Source organism: Pelophylax lessonae (genome assembly GCF_965119305.1).
Source record: "Pelophylax lessonae genome assembly, chromosome: 1".
Taxonomy (NCBI): Eukaryota; Metazoa; Chordata; class Amphibia; order Anura; family Ranidae; genus Pelophylax; species Pelophylax lessonae.
In genome coordinates, this window is record NC_138768.1 from 137,440,801 (window position 1) to 137,464,001 (window position 23,201).

At 45.2% G+C, this 23,201-nt stretch overlaps 1 protein-coding gene across 1 annotated transcript in view; it reads right to left on the minus strand.

Annotated features, from left to right (window-relative positions):
* FCHO2 (FCH and mu domain containing endocytic adaptor 2) overlaps positions 1 to 23,201 on the minus strand; it is a 316,629-nt gene that overhangs the window by 51,979 nt on the left and 241,449 nt on the right. The window contains exons 15-16 of the mRNA XM_082267434.1: positions 13,972 to 14,011; positions 11,351 to 11,436 (exon numbers count right to left, since the gene is read on the minus strand). Coding sequence (XP_082123560.1) covers positions 11,351 to 11,436; positions 13,972 to 14,011 — 126 coding nt within the window. The remainder of the gene's footprint in view (positions 1 to 11,350; positions 11,437 to 13,971; positions 14,012 to 23,201) is intronic.

A 23,201-nucleotide genomic window follows, 5' to 3' on the forward strand; every position in this document is an offset into this window, starting at 1 on the left:
GCTTTACTGAATATACAGACTGATTTTTACTGTTGTGGGTTTAGTAACACTTTAAGTGAACCTGTTTTTGGCCTGCAGAGGGCAAGTTCATTTTAGAATTCTCGATTTTAAAATTCAGGATTCTAGCCTGAACAGTAATCATCGTAGAAGGTACCTAATGATAGTCTTTTATTCTCTAATAATACTGTCCTAGCATTGCTTCAAGATGCCTGTCCTACCAGACAAAGGTCTCTTCACTAGTATGGACAAAGGAGCATGACTCAATGTCTAAGCGGACCAGTCAGAGATGTTCTGGTCTAAAATGATTTGCCTTCTTAAATAAAAGGCCAATAGATTATTAGGTGACACTTAACAGCTTTGGTCCAGTTAAAACTCAACATTACTTTAACATGGAAAGGGCTCTGCAAGTTACATAAGTATTGCTTTTTATCTTTTGTGTTTGTCCCTACTCTTGCTTTATTAGCATATACACAAAGTACAAAGATTAATATGCAGAGGAATGTGCTTACACTGACAATCACAAAGGCTCAAAGTTAGGTCAACAGGTGTCATTTTTGCTCCTGAAGGTTGCCTGGCTCTACATATTTGCAAAAAGCAAACTGTCAAATGCAAACAACTTAAAGCGGAGTTCCGGCCACATTTTAAACTTCACATCATGCATACCTATATCCCTTTCTAAATTTGATTTGGCTATTTTTTTTTTAGGTTCCCTTACCTTATTTTTAATGGAAAATAACTTCACTTCCTCCTTATGCGGCCACGGCCGCCGACGTCATTTCCTGCTTTGCATTGACTCCTGGGAGATGAGTGTCATCAATCCCAGGAGTCAATGCGCCTGCACCGTGTGTCCCTCGTCACTTCCGGTTCAGGCGCGTCATTCTCTGCCAATGGATCGAGAACAGCTTCTGGGCATGCGCAATGACGCGGAACCAGCTGTGGGATGACGCGCCTGCACCGGAAGTGACGAGGTCTAGCATTCTGGGACTCGCGAAATCCAGGAAGAGGGACACTGCAGCTTCAGCTGCCCACGCCGCAGATGGCCGCGCTGTGCAAGAACTTCACAAAGTAAGTAATTCATGCTGCACAAACAAAAAACAGGGGACAGTTTACAGGATATCTTAATGTAAATGTGCTAGTCCTGACTATTCTAGGGGTATTTTTAGCTAAAAAAAAAAATAAAATAATTTGGCCGGAACTCCGCTTTAATATAAATCTTAAAAAAAAAATAAAATTGTATATTTAGTGTGACAATTCAGTATTGAGCTTACTACAAAGCTACACCTACTAAATATTAGCAAATGCTTCCAACTATCTCATGCAAGACCCAACAGCAATCCACTTCCTGAACTCTGCCTGCCAATATTTAATAATTAAAGCTTTTGTTACCCCAACATTTCCTATTCCTGATATGTGCCCACTGTAACATGTACTTGTTTGAGAAAGTATCCTGTTTTTTTGTATTGCTTCCTTTATATAGAATCCCTGGTGTCCCTGCTAGTCTCCTTGCTTTCCTATTAAAAACTGACCACACTAAGCAGGAGAACACAACGTGGTCAGTTCTCTAGCTTTGCTGGGAGCTCAGTATGCTATCCACCAATAATCAGTCCCAATGTCCTGACACACCTCTGCTGCACAGCCATTCACTGGGAAGCTCAGTGTGATGCTGCTTCTCCCCCCCCCCCCCAGCTCCTATGCAGCTGAAATCATTTATACAAAAGGGAAAAAAATGTATTTATAATTTAATTTTAATTTTTTTTATCTATACAAAAATGTTTTGCCTTTCATTCCTATTTTAAACTGAACGGGTTGTTTTACAAGGTGATCGTTACCAATTACTTTAACTATGGACAACAGGAACAGCCAGTTTGTTTATTTCTATAAATCACTGTCACACATATGGTGACCGGCTTCTCCAGATTTCAAGGATGTAGTGTTTAGCTTTCAAACTGCAAAATAGAGGGCCATAGACAGGCAGAGTGCCAGTCTCTGTAAACCGTGCAGCAGGGCAGCATGTTTGCTGCTGCTATACCCCCTCCTGCCCCCCAACCTTTTACTAGTTGTCTAGGACACTGTCTGATTCACAGGCGACTAGCAACCAATGACGCGGACCGTGGGTGAAGCTTAAATGGGAATCTGATTGACTATTTTCCTATTAGGTCTGCTCTTTCCTTGTGAGTGAAAGACGGCAGTGGGAGGATTCTATAGCCAATAGCAGGCTGTCTATTGGATCTGGAACTCCCAGCTGCCTGCTGTCAGCCCACTCAATTAAAAAAAACCCTTATCCACTACGCTTTCGGTGTGACAGCTGCAGTGGCAGAGAGGGAGCTCAGCTGCCCTGAGGACAGAGGGTATGGAAGTCCCAGCCTCAGTACGCCTCTGCATGCATTGCTTGCCCCAAAATCCCGCATCAGTTTCAAAAAATGAACAAAATTTGTCATCCACACTAACTGTTGTGCAGAGGCATTTTGGAATTCTAAAGAGTGTAATAATACACTCTTTAAAAATTATTTGTCTGTGCAGTATGTAGAAGGAAAGAGGATTTAGCAGGGCCCTTTACTCCCAAAATACAGCAAAAAAAAGATTTCAGAGATCACTATGCTTAATTTACCATCATATAGCAAATAAAATGTTTCAAAGTGTACTTATTCTCTAATCAGCTATGATTTATTGTATACCTTATTGTAAAGCATTATAATAAGGCTATATAAGACTTCTGTACATCTGGGAAGAGCTTACGATATATATACATCAGTGCAATGTATACAAGTGTTTAGTACCCACGCAAAATAACTCTAAATGTTCATTATAATTTAAACATTTAAACTATTCACTCCATGCACATAAACACATGCAGTTTAAGCACAAAACATCCATTTTCAAAATACAGAACAAGTTTGCATACACAAGTACATTCATATGTAAATCCATTGAACACACAATATGCTTATGTCATATGCAAACCAATTAAAAAAATAGCAAATCAAGCTGCTTGGAGACAACATGGGGTAAGAAAACCAAAATCATATTAAAGAATAACAAGATGCAACAGACACATAATAATGTGAAAGAAGGGATATGAGGTATTTGTTCACATAATGACAAGAAAAGTCGTCCACTATTTGGGGACTACACCGCACAACAAAGCAACACCAGGCATGCTTGTCATACCATTGTTTGTATGAACTGTAGGCAGGCTACAGTTGATAGAGGCAGACTTGGCAGACTTGTCAGGATTTGAGTTTTCTTCAACAAATACATCATCAAGACAATAGTTGGCATTAGAGAAACCTACATATTCTTCCAAAACATAGTTCCTCAAAGTTCTCTCTGATAAATAATACCGCATGTTGTCAACTTTCTCAAAAGCGCTATGGAATCTCTGAATCTTCTTGCGACCTCTAATGAATGTTCTGCTGTTACTCTCGTACAGAGCATTCTGTGGCCTTTGAGGTTGTGTGTTTTCTACCTGAGCTTTCATTGTGCCAACATTATGGGCAAAATTGGTACCAAAATCAGATTGTGTTGCGTCCCCGGGATCAGACATAGGGAAGTCAAACGTGAACTCAGACATATTACTTGAGGTCAGAGATGTGGGAGAAAAAGCAAAACTCCCAAAAGGCTCCTTTAGTGCAGCTGAAGAAAACACGGGGAAGAAAAGACAAACATTGAATGTACACTGCTAACGTGGGTAAGATCACCAAAATGCTTACGTTGATGTTCCTTGCGTCTCTAAAATGAGGTGAGCATTACTAAAATCTCTCTTTTGGGTGGGCTGACTGTTTTAGTGCCCAAAATACCAACATACTGGAACGGGTGAGGATAAGGCAGGTAAGCCTTTCATTACAAATTTTGCTTCATTTGGTGTCTACAAGGAATATGTAGTCTTTTTTTAATAAACACGTAAAAGAGATTATAATGGTGTTAATAATCTTTTTAAAATGAGTTCATGTCTTTAAAACCTTGTTTCCTTCAATAGTATAGATACAAAGACAGCCATATTTGCCCTACGTTGCTGCCTCGTAATAGTTAAGGTTTACTGCTAAAACAACCTTCAGGCCACGTCTAAGTACTGTTTCTCCATGAATGCTTTCAGTGACAAAGAATTTATGTAAAATTATTGAAAATCATACACCCTAGTATTAAAAAAATACTTGCTACAATAGGACAATTAACTGAGAATTCAGGTTTTAACTGGTGGTAAAATTTCTCTGCACTTATCGAAAAAGATACATTTTCATTCATTATTGGCACTTTATCCTCCACTGGAAAAAAATGGATTTTTGTAAAATCTTACCGTAAAATCCTTTTCTCTTAGGCTCATTGACAGACGTAGACCTCGTTGATTAATAACAACTCGGGTTATACTGCCTCTACAGGAGTAAGACTAGACAGGAAAGAAAACGTTCTGGCCACAGCTTAGGGGCAGTCCCAGAGGGTATATCCTCTCTCTCTCTCTGCAACAGCAAATCAGTTATGTCACAAAGCAGTGTTTAGAGAATTTAACCCAACCCAACTCCAAAACAGAGGGGCGGGTACTACGTCTGTCAATGAGCTTAAAAGAAAAGGATTTTACGGTAAGATTTTACAAAAATCCATTTTTCTCTGTCGCTCATTGACAGACGTAGTCCTCGTTGATTAATAACAACTCGGGACGTCCCAAAGCAGTACCACAAATGAGGGGTGGGAAAATGGAAATCAAAATCCAATCTAGAAGGCCCAACCGGTGCCAACTAGAAGTTTTAAAGGCTCATCAATCACACGATGAAACTCAACTGAAATTACAACGGAAAAAAACCCTCGAGGTAGACCATCGGTCTCCTCAAATTGCGGCCTGCAAAACCTTGCGGCCAAATGAGGCATCCGCCGATGCCATCACATCAACTTTATAAAATTTTGTAAAGGTATGTACCGACGACCAGGTGGCCGCCTTGCACACCTGGACCACTGACGCCTGATGGCGGTAGGCCCAGGAAGTACTGAGCGCTCGAGTGGAGTGCGCCTTAACAGGGAACGGAGGATTCCGACCCTTAATAGAATAAGCCTGTACCACCGTCTGTCTGATCCATTTGGAGATAGTTGCGGCAGATGCAGGCAAACCCTTTCTGGGGCCATCCGTGATCACAAAAAGTGAATCCGTCTTACGGAACGTTTCCGTAGCCTTCAGGTATACCCTGATTGCCCGAACCACATCCAAGGAATGCAACGCATATTCCCGAGGATGATTGGGCTGAGGACACAAGGAAGGTAGCACAATATCTTCATTCAGATGAAATTCTGAAACCACCTTATGAAGAAAGGATGGCTTCGGATGAAGAACTACCTTATCCCTATGAACCACTAGATATGGGGAATGGCATGATAATGCAGCCAGTTCTGACACCCTGCGTGCAGAAGTGATAGCCACCAAGAAGGCCACCTTCTGGGATAATGTAAGCAAGGGAATCTCCCTGATATTTTCAAAGGGAGGTTTCTGCAGAACCAAATTAAGATCCCAGGGTGGTAAGGGCGCGCGGACTGGCGGAGCCAAGTGCCGCACCCCCTGGATGAAATTCCGCACCAAGGAATGAGTAGCCAAAGGCTTCTGAAAGAAGATTGCTAATGCTGAAACCTGACCCTTGATGGTGCTCAAGGATAGTTTCTACTCAACCCCCTTTTGCAGAAAAGCCAAGATTCGGGTCAACGAATAGGTACGTGGGGGAAATCCCAAAGATTCACACCACGCAATATAAGTCTTCCATGTGCGATGATAGACTTTGCTGGAAGTCGCTTTCCTTGCTTTAATTAGAGTAGGAATAACTGAAGCTGACAGCCCTCTGTCCTTCAGTACCTGGGTCTCAATGGCCAGGCCATTAAAACCAGCGACTGTAAAGCACGATGGAAGATCGGTCCTTGAGACCGCAGATCCTCCCTGAGAGGAGGTCTCCAAGGAGCGTTCGCGACTAGTATGTCCAAGTCGGCCTGACTGGCTTGACGAGGCTAGCCTAGAATTTCCAGGATAACTGGAGTTCCCTCCATCTCTATCCTGCGGAGAAATCTCAGCAGCAATCTGAGAGGAGAGAAGGGAAGACATATAGTAGCTGACACTGCCTTTACAGGCCGTTCAGCGCGCCTGCTGCGTCCGCTAGAGGATCGCGGGCGCGCGTTGCCCACCTCCGCGCCTTCCTGTTGAGCCGATATGCCAACAGATCCCCCTCCGGGATGCTCTGATGAAGACACAGATGGTGAAATCCTTGGTGATCGACCTAAAGCCCCGTACACACACGCAGATCGTCGTCATACAAATGTTCGTCTTTTCTCCCCGGGATGTCGGTGTCTGTTGAAAAGTGCAAAGACAGCACAAGGACAGCACAAGAATTTTGTCCGCAGACTTCAGCTGACTGCAGAAGTGATGTCATGTAATGGTTAACTTTCCCTGTGTTTTTTATTTTCTGAGCATGCCCAGTCTTGCAAATCTGCGGTCTGTCGGCTGATTTCTGTACTGACAGGCGAACAATCGTCCGTTCTGGTGTCTGCAGACAAAAATTTTCATGTTTGCAAGAAAGACTCTTGTCCGCGGATTGTGTGCAGACATCTGTCGGAGGCACCATACTAACACGCATACAATCGGCAGATCTTTCGTCCGCCGACGTTTGTATGACGACGATCTGCGTGTGTGTACGGGGCTTTAGTCATCACCCAGATATTGTCTGACTGGATCCGAACCAGGCTGCCCTAGAGCTGCTTGGTCCAGGTAATCCGACAAAGTCTGATCGCTCTCTGTTCCCACACATTTATCAGAAACTTGATTCCTATCAGGAGTGGTGATTTCTCCTGGTTGAGCATAAGAGACCGAAGTCACCCGACTAGAGGCTCCTTGGTCCGCTTGCTCAACCGGATCCGATTCCTGGAGGGAACTGAGAATGATCCTTGGAAAAGGTAAGGAAAATGATCTGTTCAGGGAACGGGAACTATCGCTCCCTGTAGCACCTAAATGTTGGAAGGGAAGAATCGCACCGGTAGCAGTGATTGACACTCGATCTTGTATCCTGATCGTATGATCTCCTGAACCCCTTAGTCCGGGATTCAGGAAAGTCCTAGATCTGAACACCGGTGAAGACGTCCCCCCACCCCTAAGTCGGGTGGGGGCGCACCTTCAAGCTGTGTTAGCCTTGACTTCAGGTTTGGCTGAGTCGGCCTTTTGTTTGCCCGACCAGCGCCTCTTGAACCCTCCTAGAGGGGCTTTGCCTTTCCCGCTCGCCCCAGCGGAGCGAACGAACCCTTTATGAGCGGCAAAGAAAGGTCCACGCTTGTTACGAGGTCCTTTAGCTTTAGCAGCCTGCGGCAAAAAAGTGCTCTTGCCCCCAGTGACATCCTTAATGATCTTATCTAGGGTGGCCCCAAATCAGCACTTTAACCACAGCACACGTCTGAGGACTACCGCTGACATCGATGCATGCCCGAACAAGGGGGTGGCATCCAGGGCTGCGTCACAGACGAACTGCAGTCCTTGTATGATTTGCTCCATCAAATCAGACGCTGCCTGGGGGATACCTTCCCCCTTTAGGTCATGGCGTAACAATCTTGCCCATTCCGTTAATGTTTGTGAAACTAAACCAATGACAATCACTGGTCTAAAGGCTGACCCTATCAGGGAAAAAATGGTGCGGGACTCCGCTTCCATTTTCCGATCCACCGTATCCTTAAAGGACGGAGCGTCCTCCAACGGGATAACAGTGGCTTTATTCAGTCTGGAAATAGGTGGATCCACCACTGGTGGTACCGTCCATTTCTTAATGAGGGATTCCTCAAATGGATAGCGTCTAGCAATGCGCTTGGAAACAGTAAGGGTACGTTTAGGATGATCCCATTCCTCTTTGATTTTATTACCAAAGCATTTGGGTAAGGGAAAAACCTTCGCCGTCTTGGTAGGCTTACTAGTACCAAAGGGAATTTCTCTCTCGGCTATCTCTGCCGGTAAAACCTCAAGTCTTAAGGTTTCCCGGACCGCCACAACTAGTGCGTCCACCAATGCTGCTTCTTGTGCTATGGCGGAGGCAGGAACGTCCTCCTCACTGTCTGAGGGAACTTTACCTAAGACAACAGCCCCTGCAGAGGGACCTGCAGCTGCAAAGACCATCTCAGAATCTGAATCTGAAGTATCAGATGAAATAGGGGTAGGCGGGGGTCGCTTTCTCCCCCGTCCCTGACAGGCCATCTCCGCCCGGGATACCAAAGACTCCAAAACTGCTGTAAATGCATCAATATTCTGTGAACTGGAGGGTCCTGCGGCCACCTCGAGGGGAGGATCAGGTGGGGGCACCTGTGTGGCAGGGTCCATGATTATTCCAGCACTTGCCGGGAAAAAAAAAAAATTATTTGCAAAAATAAAAAACTTTTTTTTTTTTTCTTTAGACCCCCAGCGCCACAGTGCCCCTTAGTGTTACCTGCTTTAGGACCCCTACAGAGAGAGAGAGAGAGAGAGACCCCAAGGCTCACCACTTGATGCTCAGAAGTTTCAATACAACCTGTTCCAGCACTGTCTATTACAGACAGGAAGTCTTTGGCTTGCTTTCCCGGGTAAAAGGAGGCGGCTCCGCCCCTTTACACGCCTTCCGGCGCCTCCCCATAGCTCCTCGAGGTGTTTGGTCACCTCAAACATGGCCGCCCCCATGCTGGAGACACGAGGCTACGCCAATATGGCGGCCTCTTGTGATCTACCAAACAATGGCGGCGGCCTGTGTGGGATAGCGGCGGCTAGCAGCGGCCTGTGGGAAGTATGTATTCGGCCTGGCGGCCTGCGGGAGCTTGGCCCCACAAACTTCACCCTGAATGATGAAAAAGCCTGGCTGGCGGTATAGGACCCTGGTGGGCCTCATGCGGTCCCTGGGCTGCTGGAGGAATGGCGATCTGGACTGCAGTAACTCAGGCTGTGTACCCACTCTGACAGGTGGGATACCTTTTACTTCAATAGTAATGCCCCTTTGTACTGCCACTGACTTTAGTCACCTTTACAGTCTTACAATGACTCTAGATTGTCAGCTCCCAAACCAAGCCTCCTGGTTTCTATTCACAAACAATCACACTCAAATAGGGGGATCTGTGACATGTAATAGGATAGAGGGGAGACCCACCTACCATCCCAGAGAGGGCCCGCGTCCACCAACAAACCCGACAGGGGGAGAGGGGGAACATTCTACTCACCATACCGGAACCAGGCGGGCGCCAACTCCTGACAGAACCCCTCTCCACCGGGGTGGGGGGGGGCTGTCGACCAGTACGGACGCCGTGACTCTGTTGGTCATTGGCGTCCAGGCGAGACGTTTAACTCGCAGGGTCAGTCCCCGTCCAGTGGGACTATGTCGCGGCCGACCCAGCGCGGAGCTATGGCCTGCACGCGCTCGTAGGCTGAACTGGGGTGACCACTGGATCTCAACATCCAGCCCGTCGCCCAGTTCCAGCTTTCTTGCTTGAAGATCTCACAGGAACACTGGAGAAAAAAGCTGTCTAAAAAAATCTTTCTAAGAAAAAAATCCTGCCAGGACCGAAGATCCCAGCAAGGCATCTAGGTCCTTACTCCTAACTAGACAGAAAAAAACTGATTTGCTGTAGCAGGGAGAGAGGATATACCCTCTGGGACTGCCCCTAAGGTGTGGCCAGAACGTTTTCTTTCCTGTCTAGTCCTACTCCTGTAGAGGGCAGTATAACCCGAGTTGTTATTAATCAACGAGGACTACGTCTGTCAATGAGCGACAGAGAAATGTACATTTCCCTTAGTGGGACTTTATAAGGCACTACTGTAAGACCACATGTACGTATATGAACGGTAAAACAATTCTATTGGTACAAAATCAAAAGTTTAAAAGCATAGGTACGTCATACAACATTGCTTATAATGTAACTGTCCTGAGTATCATGGATGGTACAATGCGTCTACCTTCATCCGACCCTTTTAAAAAAAAACAAGTCTCCTTCATCATGGGTCAGCACAAGTATCACATCTGATCAAATGGACAGTGATAAGCATAACAAAGCCATATGGAGTTAAAACACGCAGTAGTCTATGTCCTGCCCAACATCCACCAAAGGTTATAAAGATCCTTAATCCTTGTTAGGGGAAGGAATAAAGCAGAAGGGGAGAGAGAAATCAGCGACCACTGAGGCCTTGGTTAGCCAATCACTTAAGGTTGTAAATATGCAGCATGGAGAGAAGTTCCCAATGGAGTTGTTTGAAAGGTCTGGCCTCCTACCATCAGCTTATACAGTTGTAGACACCACTTCACCCTGGGCCAGATAACAGCATACTCATGAGAACCTGGTATCCTCTGGTACTTGGATACCTTTCAAACTACTCCACTGAGAACTTCTCTCCAAGCTGCATATTTCCAGCCTTACAGGATTGGAGAGACAGGGGTTAAGGATCTTTATAACCCTTAGGCTACATTCACACCTGAGCGTAGCGTTTTTCGCGCGTTTTTTACCGCGATTTTACCGCGATTTTTGCGGCGTTTTTTACCGCGATTTTTGTGCAGGCGTTTTTAGATTGAATAGAGATCAATGGAAAACGCCTGTAATCTGCCCAAAAAGAAGCTCATGTACTTTTTTGAGCGTTGGGCGTTTTGTATACAGCTTCAAAACGCTCAGATGTGAACAGGGGCCATTGAAATGAATAGGATTTGTCTTGTTGGGCGTTTTGAGAGCTGATCCTAGAGCAGAAAAACGCCCCAAAAACGCCCCAAAACGCCTACATGTGAACGGAGCCTTAGTGGATGTTGGGCAGGACAAAAACTGCTGCATGTTGGTTTTTAACTCAGAACGGCATTAAGCTTATTACTGTACGTTTGATCAGATGTGATACTTTATACACCCCTGATGAAGGAGACTTGGTTTCTCTGAAATGCATCAGGTGAAGGAAAACACATAGTACAATCCACGATACTCAGGACAATTACATTATAAGCAATGTTGTATGCCTTACCAATGCTTTTAAGCTTTTTGTACCAATAACTTTTTTTACCTTTTAAATATATGCATGTTTTGTTTTGTTACAGTAGTGCCTTATGAAGTCCCACTAGGGGGAATGTACATTTTTCCACTTGGCTTAGGAATGTGGCCCTAATGAGAATACACCCAACTCTATAGATATCCACTTTTTACACAAAGTAGAGACAGGAAAGTATAAGATATAACAACTGATCTACAGCATTATGCATGGATAAAAATCATACAGAGCAACCATAGTTTATATCAATAAGCTTTACACTGCAGAACCAGAAAAATTACACTACATTGTAAGAATACTTACTTTCATGAAAATGCATATATAAATGCAAATTATGTCTACAGTAATAAAAGAACAAAACAAGATTTTTACCTGTAGAACTGGATGAAGAGAGAGAAGAGGTTTCGACAGAGTTGCCAAACAATGGGTCCCAAGCCAGAAGATCACTGTTGACTCTACTGCAAAAAGTGAAAACAGTAAAAGATTAGAAAGACAATGCATCAACTTTTTTTAATACCTTAATTTGTTTTTGTTTTTTTTTACAAACTTTTTTATTCGGTATAAAATGACAAGTAAATACAGCACATCAATAATAATGCATTGTAAAAAGGTGGAAAAAGTGTACAATTGAATTACGTTCGAATGAAGAAAGTTTTTGAACAGGTTTGTAGTAACTTTAACAGTGCACATATGAAATAAAAAGAACATTGTTTTTATATGCCAACGGATTTGTATTCCTGCCCATCCTGTCCTGACATTTACATCTGTCACACAGCATAGCCCTGTCTGGCAAAACTTGAACGCCTCATTTTTCTCTGCTGCAGTCAATACTTACAGGTCTCATTCCTCCTCCAGCCTTTGACTGAAAAGGTAAAGAATCAGCAGCAAACTGTTGATTTCATTGCTCAGTCACTTTGTTCCTTTCTCCTATCAGCATGCTCAGTGAACACTGCAGCAAAACTGACTGACTCCTTGTGCTGCTTCTATCACTTTCAGTCTCAGATCTGCTCTACAGGAACTGTAAGAGGTTGGTACCAGGTCAAATTATGTATTTGTGAACACAGAGCTGCATTCAGTTTCGTAATTGCTATATGCCTGGAGGACTGCTTTAAATTACTGTTCACGATTTCCATCATCTGCCCTGCACATCCCTAGTCTAATGGATTTAAACTTCATATTGATCAGAACCCCACCCCCTAAATGCAGATCTGTGACCAAAGATCCAAGTGGTTGCAGGGTCCTATATATTTTGTTCAAAGGTAACAAAGGTTTTTTCAATCATTAAAAGAAAACATGATTTTGGTGTCAGTTTTAGTTTTAATTCTTTTAGGTTTATACAGTACATTTTGTAGGTTTTTATATAACATTCACATACAACCTTTGTTTCACAAGCAAACATTGAATACAGTGTGCACAAATGAAAATGATTCTCAGACCACAACAAATTTTCTAAAGGAAAATTAAAGAACTTTTTAGACAAACTGAGGAATATTTATCAAAACTGGAACAGACAGAATCCAGAGCAGCTGTGCATGGTAGTAAATCAGCTTCTATCTTCAGCTTGTTCAGTTAAAGAGGATCTTCGGGTATCTGTATAAAAATTAAACAGCAGCAGCTAAAAATACTGTAGCTGCAGAGTTTTAATAAAGATACACTTACCAGTCCAGGGATCCGGAGCTGTCCTCACCTGGTAGGACTCTTTGGGTTCTTTGAGCCGTCGTCTTGCTTGTGGAAAACCGGCTGAGACTTCTTGTTGCTTTACCGCCGGCTCCCCACCGCGCATGTTCAAGTCATGAAGTGCTTTCTGAATGGATCTGCAGTCTCCTGGGACACGTGAAGTGTCTCTGGATGTTGCAGGCAAGGAGTGGGGCAGAACTTATGGTCTGCTCACCTAGGCCTAGGGGAGCAGAGCAGAAAGATTCCACTTTAGGCCCCTTTCACACAGGTGGACCGTTCAGATCCGCCTGTCCGTTTTTTTGGAGGATCTGAACGGTCCCCCCATGCATTCCTATGGGGCATCGGATGTCAGCGGAGACATGTCCACTGACACCCGATCCGATCCGTCAAATCTGGATGGATGGAAACCCTATTTTCCATCCGTCCAGCGGATCGGATGAGAATGGACCGACGGTCCGTTCCCATCCGATTTCCCCCATAGAGATGCATGGGGAACTGACAGCTGTGTCTCCGCACACAGCGCGGAGACACAGCTGTCCTCCTGCTGCTCAGCGGCTCGATCCCCCGCTGAGAAAAACGTAATCTGTCCGACGGACGGATAGTGTGAAAGGAGCCTTAGGCTTTTAAACTGAAATGTAGATTCTGATTAGCTCCATGCACAGCTGCTCAATTTTTGATAAATTCTCCTGGCTGTCTTTCACTGAAATCTCTGATGAAACCCTACACAGCTAACGGGGAGAGATCACTGCCAGGGCCCTATTCACTTGCATGTGTAAATTTCAGCTTGAGGTATCGAGCTCTGTAAACAAAACGGTAAGGATATATTAGAAACATAATTAAAAAAATAAAAAAAACTCTATATCATTTTGTGGCTGCACATGAAAATGCAAAAAATGTGTTTTCATATTTCACATTTAACTTTTTTTTTTATTTTTAGTATTGACTGAAAAACATATTTAAAATGACTATACACGTCTATGTTTTCTTTGCAAAGGCAGAAATTAAACGTTTTAAATAAAAAAATAAAAAGGGGGGGTGTACTCCAAACCCCATGTAATATTTTACACACCAGGTTTGGTCTACATGCTCCTTCTACAAATCTAAGACTGGAAACTTACTGTGTCCGGCATCAGCCTGCTCACCCTCTCACTCTCCAGTCTTGCATTCTTCCATCAGCATGCTTACAGTGAAAGGCCAGGGTTGGAGAACAAGTGGCAAGCACATGCCAAAAGCAACAGAGGTTAATGACTACTAAGCATCTAAACACCTAATCTGTCAGAACATCCCTATTCCAAAAACAAGATTAGATGACTTACTCTGTTGTTCCTGACATCTTTAGTCTGGTCACCTCGTCACCTAACAATATAAACAAAAATGAAAATGTGTAATATACACACACACACACACACACAGTGTTCCCCAGAAAAACACACTAGGGCTTATTTTTTAATTTATTTAGGATATGTACAAAAAAAAGTTCCTCCTCTGTCAGAATTGTGAAATTCTGTAATCCCAAAAATAAACCTTAGACTAAAGACCTTGTAAATCATGTAATCTGTTCTGTGAAAAGATTATATAATGTGCAGTGTATCTCCTTGTACAACTTTATTGTGGAAAATACCTTATTTGCAGCGCCACTGGGCGCTCACATGATCCGCCGGAGCGATTCTTCCCTGCTCCAAATACTGCAGAGGGAGAGGCCGAGATCCCCGCTGACGTCAGCAGGGAGGAGAGGAGAAAAACATATAGGTCATACCTGGAAGTGTGGAGCAGAGCGGCTGACACCATTGCATGGAGGATGGGAAATGGACGCCCAGCATTGCACGTCATGTCCTTGGCAATAGGCCAAACAGGCAGACGGAGCATAGTGCGTTGGTACAACCCATCCGGTTGCCAAGGCGACCTACAGCAATGTCAGCCAAACGCCCGCCCAGGAAAAAGAGCCAGACATACCAAACAATACACGGATCATCCTGGTAAAGGATAGTCATTGTAAAGATTAACACCAGTAAGTGTATATAGAATAGGGCCCTATAGATCATTGCGTATTTTGAATAGTATGTTAACTATTTTATTAACTTTTACAGGATGGTTGTCCTATAGCATGGTCCTGGTGCCCGCCCAGGGATTATTTTCCCTCGCATGTGCACCATTGGAGGTTCGTTGTTGTCTATATTCCAGGACTCCTATATAGTATTTGAATATGAATATGTACAATATATGTATCAAGATCTGTTAGTAAATGATGTCGTTTTTATCTATAGATAACTACTGTAGGGTCTTTGCGGCCCTGAGGGAGCGATTGGTGAAACGCGTCGGCAATGAAGACCTTTAACTCCACAGTGCTTATCAAACCATTTACCATATATGTTTTTCCCTCTAAGCGACTGTGCTTATACAATTGGTATTTTCATGTGTGTATTTTATTTTATTTTTTATATCTTTGATACAATAAAAAATATGGATTTTACTAAATCATGAATATCCCTCTGTTTAGCCTGTACAGTCCAACGACTTATTTTTTCGATTTCTATATATACAATTGTGGACGCTGGCCACATGTGCCACAGGTATTTTCTAAACAATGGGATTTTTGACACAGCAAAATCCATTTCTCTGATGTTCATTGACGGACACAGCTCCTGATCTTCTTAACCATTGGGTTATACTGACCCCTTCAGGAGTAGGACACTAGGCAGAAAAAAAGTCTGGCTACCTCAATGAGCAGTCCCAGGGGGTATACCCCCTCTCTCTGCAATAGGAACTCAGTTTAGTTACAAGCAGTGTTAGAAGAATTACAACTCCACAGAAGGGTGGGTGCTGTGTCAGTCAATGAACATCAGAGAAATGGATTTTATGGTAAGTCAAAAATCCCATTTTCTCTTTCGTTCATTGACGGACACAGCTCCTCATCTTCTTAACCATTGGGACATCCCAAAGCAGTGTTAAACATGAGGGGTGGGAACAGCGAAAAAGAAATTCCCAAGGCAAAACAATAGCCAACCAGGTAAACAGGAGCTCAACCAAAACAACTGGAGACCACCTGAAAAGAACAATACACACTCAAAGAGGGCCAGGTCCTCTAAACAGCAGCCTGCAAAACTTTGCGGCCAAAGGAAGCATTGGCAGATGCCAACACATCCACTTTATAGAAATTTGTAAAAGTTTGCACTGACGACCAAGTGACCCCCTTGCAAACCTGCGTCACTGGCGCTTGATGAAGGAAGGCCCAAGAGGGACTGAGAGCCCGAGTAGAATGCGCCTTGAAAGAGAAAGGAGGAACCTGACCCTTTGATGAAATAGGCCTGAACTACAGTCTGTTTGATCCATCTGGAAATGGTCACAAAGGAGGAGGACAACCCTTTCGGAGGCCCATCCGTGAGCACAAATATGGAGTCTGATTTCCTAAAAGACTCGGTAGCGGCCTAATCGCCTGGACCACATCCAAGGCATGTAAGGCAATTTCTTTCGGATGTTTAGGATTAGGATGTGAAGGCAACATAATGTCTTCATTTAAATGAAAAATCAGACAACCTTGGAAGGAACGACGGACAAGGGCGAAGAACCACCTTATCTCTTTGAACCACCAAGTAACGTGAATGCCGCCAATTTCAACACCCTGCGTGCAGAGGTGATGGCCACCAAAAAGTCCACCTTCTGAGACAGCGTAAGCAGGGGAATCTCCTGAAGAGTCTCAAAAGGAGGCTTCTGGTCCCAAGGCGGTAACAGAGACCACACTGGAGGAGCTAAGTGCCGAACTCCCTGAAGAAAAAGTATGCACCAGGGAGTGTGTGGTCAAGTGCCATTGAAAGAAGACTGCTAAAACCCACACCTGGCCCTTGATAGTACTCAAGGTCAGTTTCTGCTCAACCCCCTATTGAAGTAAGGTCAAGATCCAAGCCACCGAAAAAGAACAAAGATGAACCCCAAGAGACTCACACCATGCAATGTATGTCTTCAACGTACGATGGAAGATCTTTCTAAAAGTAGATTTCCTGGATTTTAACAGCGTTGGAATCACCAAGTCAGACAAACCTCTATCCTTCAGCACCTGGCATTTAACAGCCAAGCTTTCAAAGCCAGCCACTGTAAAGCAGGATGAAAGATTGGTTCTTGGCACAGCAAATCCCCCGAGAGGAAGTTTCCCAGGAACATCGGCGAACAGCCCACACTAGATCCGTGTACCAAGCCCGGCGAGGCCAGTCCGGGGCCAATAAAATGACCAGAATCCCTTCTGCCTTGATCCTGCGTAGAAGTCTTTGCAGAAGCTTGAGAGGAGGGAAGGTGTAAATCAGACGATACTGATCCCACGGGGCCACCAGCGTGTCCACCAGAGCATTTCGTGACCGAGCCACAAACCTCTGCACCTTTCTGTTGAGCCGGGATGCCAACAGATCCACCTCGGGGAAGCCCCACTGGGGAAACAACTGATGAAACACCTCCAGATGGAGGGACAACTCCTTTTGGTCCAATGCCTGCCAACTGAGATAATCCCCCTGCCAGTTTTTCACCCTGGGAATGTATACAGCCAGGCGGGCTGGAAAAACCGTTCTGCCTACCTTAGAATGCCGGCTTCCTCCAGAGCCGCCAAGACACTTCTTGTTCCCCACTGGTGATTGACATAATCCATGGCTGTGGCATTGTCCGATTGAATGCGCACTGGACATTCCTGAAGATGATATGTCCAATGTTCCAGGCACAGTCTGATCGCTCGGAGTTCAAAGACATTGATCGGTAGCCTGGACTCTTCCAGTGTCCAGATCCCCCGAGTAGAATTTTTGTCGAGGACGCCTTCCCAGCCGGACAGGCTGGCATTCGTGGTGACCACTGTCCAATACAAGGGGAGGAAGGATTTACCCAGCCGAAGCGCCGGAGAACAAAGCCACCATATCAGGGACTCTTTCGTTCCCCGGCTCAGCCAGATCTGAGAGACCAGAGACTGCGGATTCCTGTCCCATTTGGCCAGAATCTCCCTTTGAAGGGACCTCGCATGAAGCTGTGCAAACGGAACAGCCTCAAAAGGTACACATCTTCAGGCCCAGCACCCACATGCAAGTGCGGAGGAAAGACCATCTTCTGGACAGTAGGAGACGAATTGCAACTTGCAGTATCAGGAGTTTGTCCAGAGGAAGGTGCAGACCCAGATAGTCCAGCTTTGTGGACGGAACCAGAGCAGACTTCTGAAAATTCAAAATCCAGCCGAACTCCCTTAGAGTTCGCATAGTGATTTCCAGGTTTTCCACCAAAGCAGTAGGATACTCTGCTCGCAGGAGGAGGTCGTCCTAGTAGCCCAGTACCACGATCCCCCGTTGGTGTAACAATGCTAGCACTGGGGCCAACACTTTTGTGAAGACCCCAGGAGCAGAGGCAAGACAAAAGGGTAACTCCAAAAACGGATAATGCTCCTCTCACACGGCAAAGCAGAGGAAGCTCTGGTGTGGACTACATTCCAAACTTTGGCACCCGCACAATGCAGTTCAGCGCCTTGAGGTCCAGGATTGGACGCACCTTGCCTTCCTTCCTGGGAACTGTAAACTGGTTTGAGTAAAAACCCTGAAGATGTTCCGATGTCAGGACCGGGACAATCACCCCTTGAACTAACAGGTCTTGTACCACCCCAAACAGTAAGAGGTCCGGGGACAGGCGCAAGTTGGAAGGAAAGAACCTTGCCGGGGGGGGGGGGGTAAGAGTGAAACTCGATCTTGTAGCTGGACCGTATGACTTTGTGGACCCACTTGTACCTTACTAGCCTGCGGAAGAAAGGTACTCTTCCCCCTGTGAGACCCTATATGATGTCATCCAGGGTAGCTCCAAACAGGCGATCTCCTTGAAAAGGAAGATCAGTCAAGGCCTTTTTAGAAGTCTGGTCCACAGACCAGCATTTGAGCTAAAAAATAAACCAAAGGACTACTGCTGAAACAGAGCATATCGACTAGGGGAACAGCATCAAAAGAGGCATCACAGATAAACTGCAGTCCCTGGACCAACTGGTCCGCCAAGCTCAGCAAAGGCAGGGGGGAGCTGCTTCCCCTTCAGGTCACGGGGTAAAAGTTTAGCCAATTCAGCCAGAGTTTGCAACACCAGTGCAATGGTAAATACTGGTCTCAGTGCTGAACCAGCCATGGTGTACATATTGCGGGTCACAGCCTCCGCCTTCCTGTAAGCCGGGTGCTCAAAGGGCAGGGACTCTTTAACAAGAATCATGGTTGCTTTGTTCAATCTGGAGACCGGAGGGTCCACCACCAGTGAAACAGTCCACTTTTTAAGAAGGGATTCCTCATAGGGGTACTACATAGCAAATCGCTTAGGGACCACAAGGGGACATTTTGGCCGTTCCCACTCTTTAGCCACAATTCTGTCAAAGTAGGCGGGGAAAGGAAACACCTTTGCCGCTGTGGATGGCTTGTGAGTGCCAAAGGGAATCAACGCCTCCGTCGCAGCTTAGTTGCATGCTCCATTTTTAAGGTCTCACGCACAGATACAATCACTGCATCCACTAGCGCCTTTTCGTGCACGGTTGCAGAAGTGGAGCAATCATTTTCACTATCTGAGGGCACGTGGTTGCAGACCCAGCAGAGTGACCCACAGCTGCAGCGGCCGAATCAGATTTAGGATCTGAGGAGGCAAATGAGGCAGGGGAAGGCAGGGATGCTTTTTGCTAGCCCATCACAAAAAAAACCATCTCCACCTGGGACACAAAGGACTCCAGGACCGCCCTCAGTGCACCAATTGATGGCTGGGACCCGGAGGGCCCCACAGCCTCAGAGAGGGGATCAGGTGGGTAAATGTGCTCCAAAGACTCCATGAGTCAATACGGGGACCACACAAAAAAAGGTGTAAAAACACTGCTAAGGGACACCCCCAACACTCCGGCAGCACCACTCGGTCGCCAGTAAAAGAGAACCTACCTAATTGACCTTCAGCAGGACCCCACCAGACTCACCACCCACCAGAAACAGGCACCTGCAGCCACCGGGGTAATCTGCACTCCACGTGTGGCGACCAGGAAGTGAAAAGATCCAGAAGTCAGCACCTGGGGATGAGTAGGGGCTCCCACCACCAAAATCGCCACCCACAATAGCTGGTGCTATTTTCAATGGCAAACCACTGCAAAATGGCCGCCAGACTACACAAACATGGCCGCCGTGCATTGAGCGCACAGGCTGCAGAAAAATGACGGCCCCGCGTGGCACCAGGAGGGATCCCTAGGCCTCAGAAAACAGGACAGGCAGGAAGGGGGGTCCCACGAGGTACAGCCCCCCCACAGCCGATCGCCCCCATCAACAGCACAGCACCCTGCCCCACCCCAGGCAGTGGACCAGGCCACCCCACAGCCCCAGCGTCAGTGGAGGGGGCAATATAACCAACAGGGACCACCACACCGATGGGAAGGAGTGGAACCCAAGGGTCCAACCGTCTCATAGAGGGGCTCACGTCCACCCCAAAACCCTCCAGGGGGAGAGGGGGGACAGTTACTTACCATACCAGGAACCAGGCGCGCACCGCTTCAGACAGGACCTTCTCTCCATCGAAATGGGGTGGCTGTCAGCCAGGAGGAATGCTGCGACCTCGCCAGGCATTTAACTCGCAGGCCAGCCCCCGTCCGATGGGGCTAAGTAGCGGCCGACCGAGCGCGGAGCTGAGGTCTGTGAACGCGCGCTCGCTGGCCATACTAGGGTGACCACTGCATCTAGATTATCCTGCCCATCGCTCCAGTCTGGAAGTTGATTGTAGATCTCATAGGAAAAAAAAAAAAAAAACAGGGAAAAAAAAAAAAACAGCAAAAAAAAAAAAATCTTTCTAAAAAGAAAAAATCGCCAGGACCAGAGATCCCAGCAAGGAACTAGGTCCTTACTCCTGACTAGGCAGAAAAAAACTGAGTACCTATAGCAGAGAGAGGGAGTATACACACCCTGGGACTGTCCATAGGCATAGCCAGGCTTTTTATTTTCTGCCTAGTGTCCTACTCGTGTAGGAGGCAGTATAACCCCATGGTTAAGAAGATCAGGACTTGCGTCTCTCTTTCAATGAACGAAAGAGAAAAGGTATTTTTCACAATAAAAGTTAAACAGAGAGACACACAGCACATTATAAAATCTTTTTACAGAACCGATTACATGATTTTACAAGGACTTTAACTAGGGTTTCTTTTTGGGGTAGGGCCTATGTTGAAGCCATCCCAGAAACTAACGCTAGGGCTTATTTTTTGGGGAAATAATAAATAATAATACCAACTGCTTACCAGATATTATTGGATCAAAAGCGATGAATATAGACTCAAGTAGGCCATCAATCAAAGGATAGGTCACACCACACGGTCACATCAGCTCCAATAAATAAAGCAGCCAAAATGTCAGATCAACGATAAAGGTCCAGATCAAACCACCAGGGAAGGTATATGGTCATAACAACTCCAGTAAACCTCAATAAAAGAAGGCAGGACGATAGTGCAGACTGTATGGACAATTCATTTATTCTTATGCCAAAAACACACTCACATAATGGTGGATATATAAAAGCATGATAAGGTAAAACCGCGGTATAAGTGGCGTGCTGTTCGTTTGTCGGGTCGCCTGACGCGTGTCGTCAAAATAATGACATCATCAGAGGCAGACCCGACTCCAAACGGCAGCACGCTTAAGACAAACACAACCGGAACTGACGTAGGCGGAAACCAGCCGCCAATGCGTTCCACTCGATCGTCAGGCGGAACCGGAAGTGACGCAGGCGGAACAACCCGTCCATGCGTTCCATGGAACGCATGGACGGGTTGTTCCGCCTGCGTCACTTCCGGTTCCGCCTGACGATCGATGTCATTATTTTGACGACACGCGTCAGGCGACCCGACAAACGAACAGCACGCCACTTATACCGCGGTTTTACCTTATCATGCTTTTATATATCCACCATTATGTGAGTATGTTTTTGGCATAAGAATAAATGAATTGTCCATACAGTCTGCACTATCGTCCTGCCTTCTTTTATTGAGGTTTACTGGAGTTGTTATGACCATATACCTTCCCTGGTGGTTTGATCTGGACCTTTATCGTTGATCTGACATTTTGGCTGCTTTATTTATTGGAGCTGATGTGACCGTGTGGTGTGACCTATCCTTTGATTGATGGCCTACTTGAGTCTATATTCATCGCTTTTGATCCAATAATATCTGGTAAGCAGTTGGTGTTACTCCACGTTTGGGTGTTGGCTTCTTACATCTGCACAGTCGGAAGTTGGGAACTGGTCTACACTATCTCTCCATCTTTTGGACTTTTGGGACTCTTCTTGGACGTCATATATTGTTTTCATATATTGTTTATATACATTTGCTGTTCAGTGTTTTGGCGCTACTACATTTTTATCCATGCCTACTTAGTTTTGTAATCCACTATTTAGTTGGCTGCCTACACTTATTGTTTTATTTGATCTTCATTGATCTTGATTTAGCCGTCTGAGCGCAGATTCTTCTCCATTTTATAATAAATAATAATAATATATACACACATATACATACAGCAGTGGTGAAAAGTTTTGAGAATGACACAAATATTAATTTTCACAAAGTCCGCTGCTTCAATGTTTTTAGATCTTTTTGTCAGATGTTACTATGGTATACTGAAGTATAATTACAAGCACTTCATAAGTGTCAAAGGCTTTTGTTGACAATTACATTAAGTTTATGCAAAGAGTCAATTATTTGCAGTGTTGACCCTTCTTTTTCAAAACCTCTGCAATTCGCCCTGGCATTCTGTCAATCAACTTCTGGGCCACATCCTGACTGATGGCAGCTCATTCTTGCATAATCAGTGCTTGGAGTTTGTCAGAATTTATAGGGGGGGTTTTGTTCACTCGCCTCTTGAGGATTGACCACAAGTTCTCAATGGGATTAGGTCTGGGGAGTTTCCTGGTCATGGACTCAAAGTTACGATGTTTTGTTCCCCAAGCCACTTAGTTACCACTTTTGTCTTCTGGCAAGGTGCTCCATCATGGAAAAAGCATTGTTTGTCAACAAACTGTTCTTGGATGGTTGGGAGTTGTTCTCGATGTATGTTTTTGTACCATTCTTTAATCATGGCTGTGTTCTTAGGCAAAATTGTGAATGAGCCCAATCCTTTGGCTGTGTAGCAATCCCAGAAATGAATAATTCCAGGATGCTTTACTGTTGGCATGACACAGAACTGATGATAGTGCTCACCTTTTCTTTTCTGGACAAGGTTGCTACTGAATGCATCAAACAATAGGAAAGTGGATTTATCAGAGAAAATTACTTTACCCCAGTCCTAATCAGTCCACTGTGCGTGCAGATGCACTAATACCTGCCTGCTGCTATTTATGAGCAAGCTCTGCACCAATCCCGCACCTAAATCAACTGTAGGAGACGGTCCTGGCGCTTGCTGGATTTTCTTGGGCGCCCTAAATCCTTCTTTACAAATGCAGTGGAAATGTTTTTTTTTATGGAATTAAATTCATTTTCATGGCAAAGAGGGACTTAGCAATATGTTGCAATTCATCTGATCGCTCTTCATATTAACATTCTGTAGTATATGCA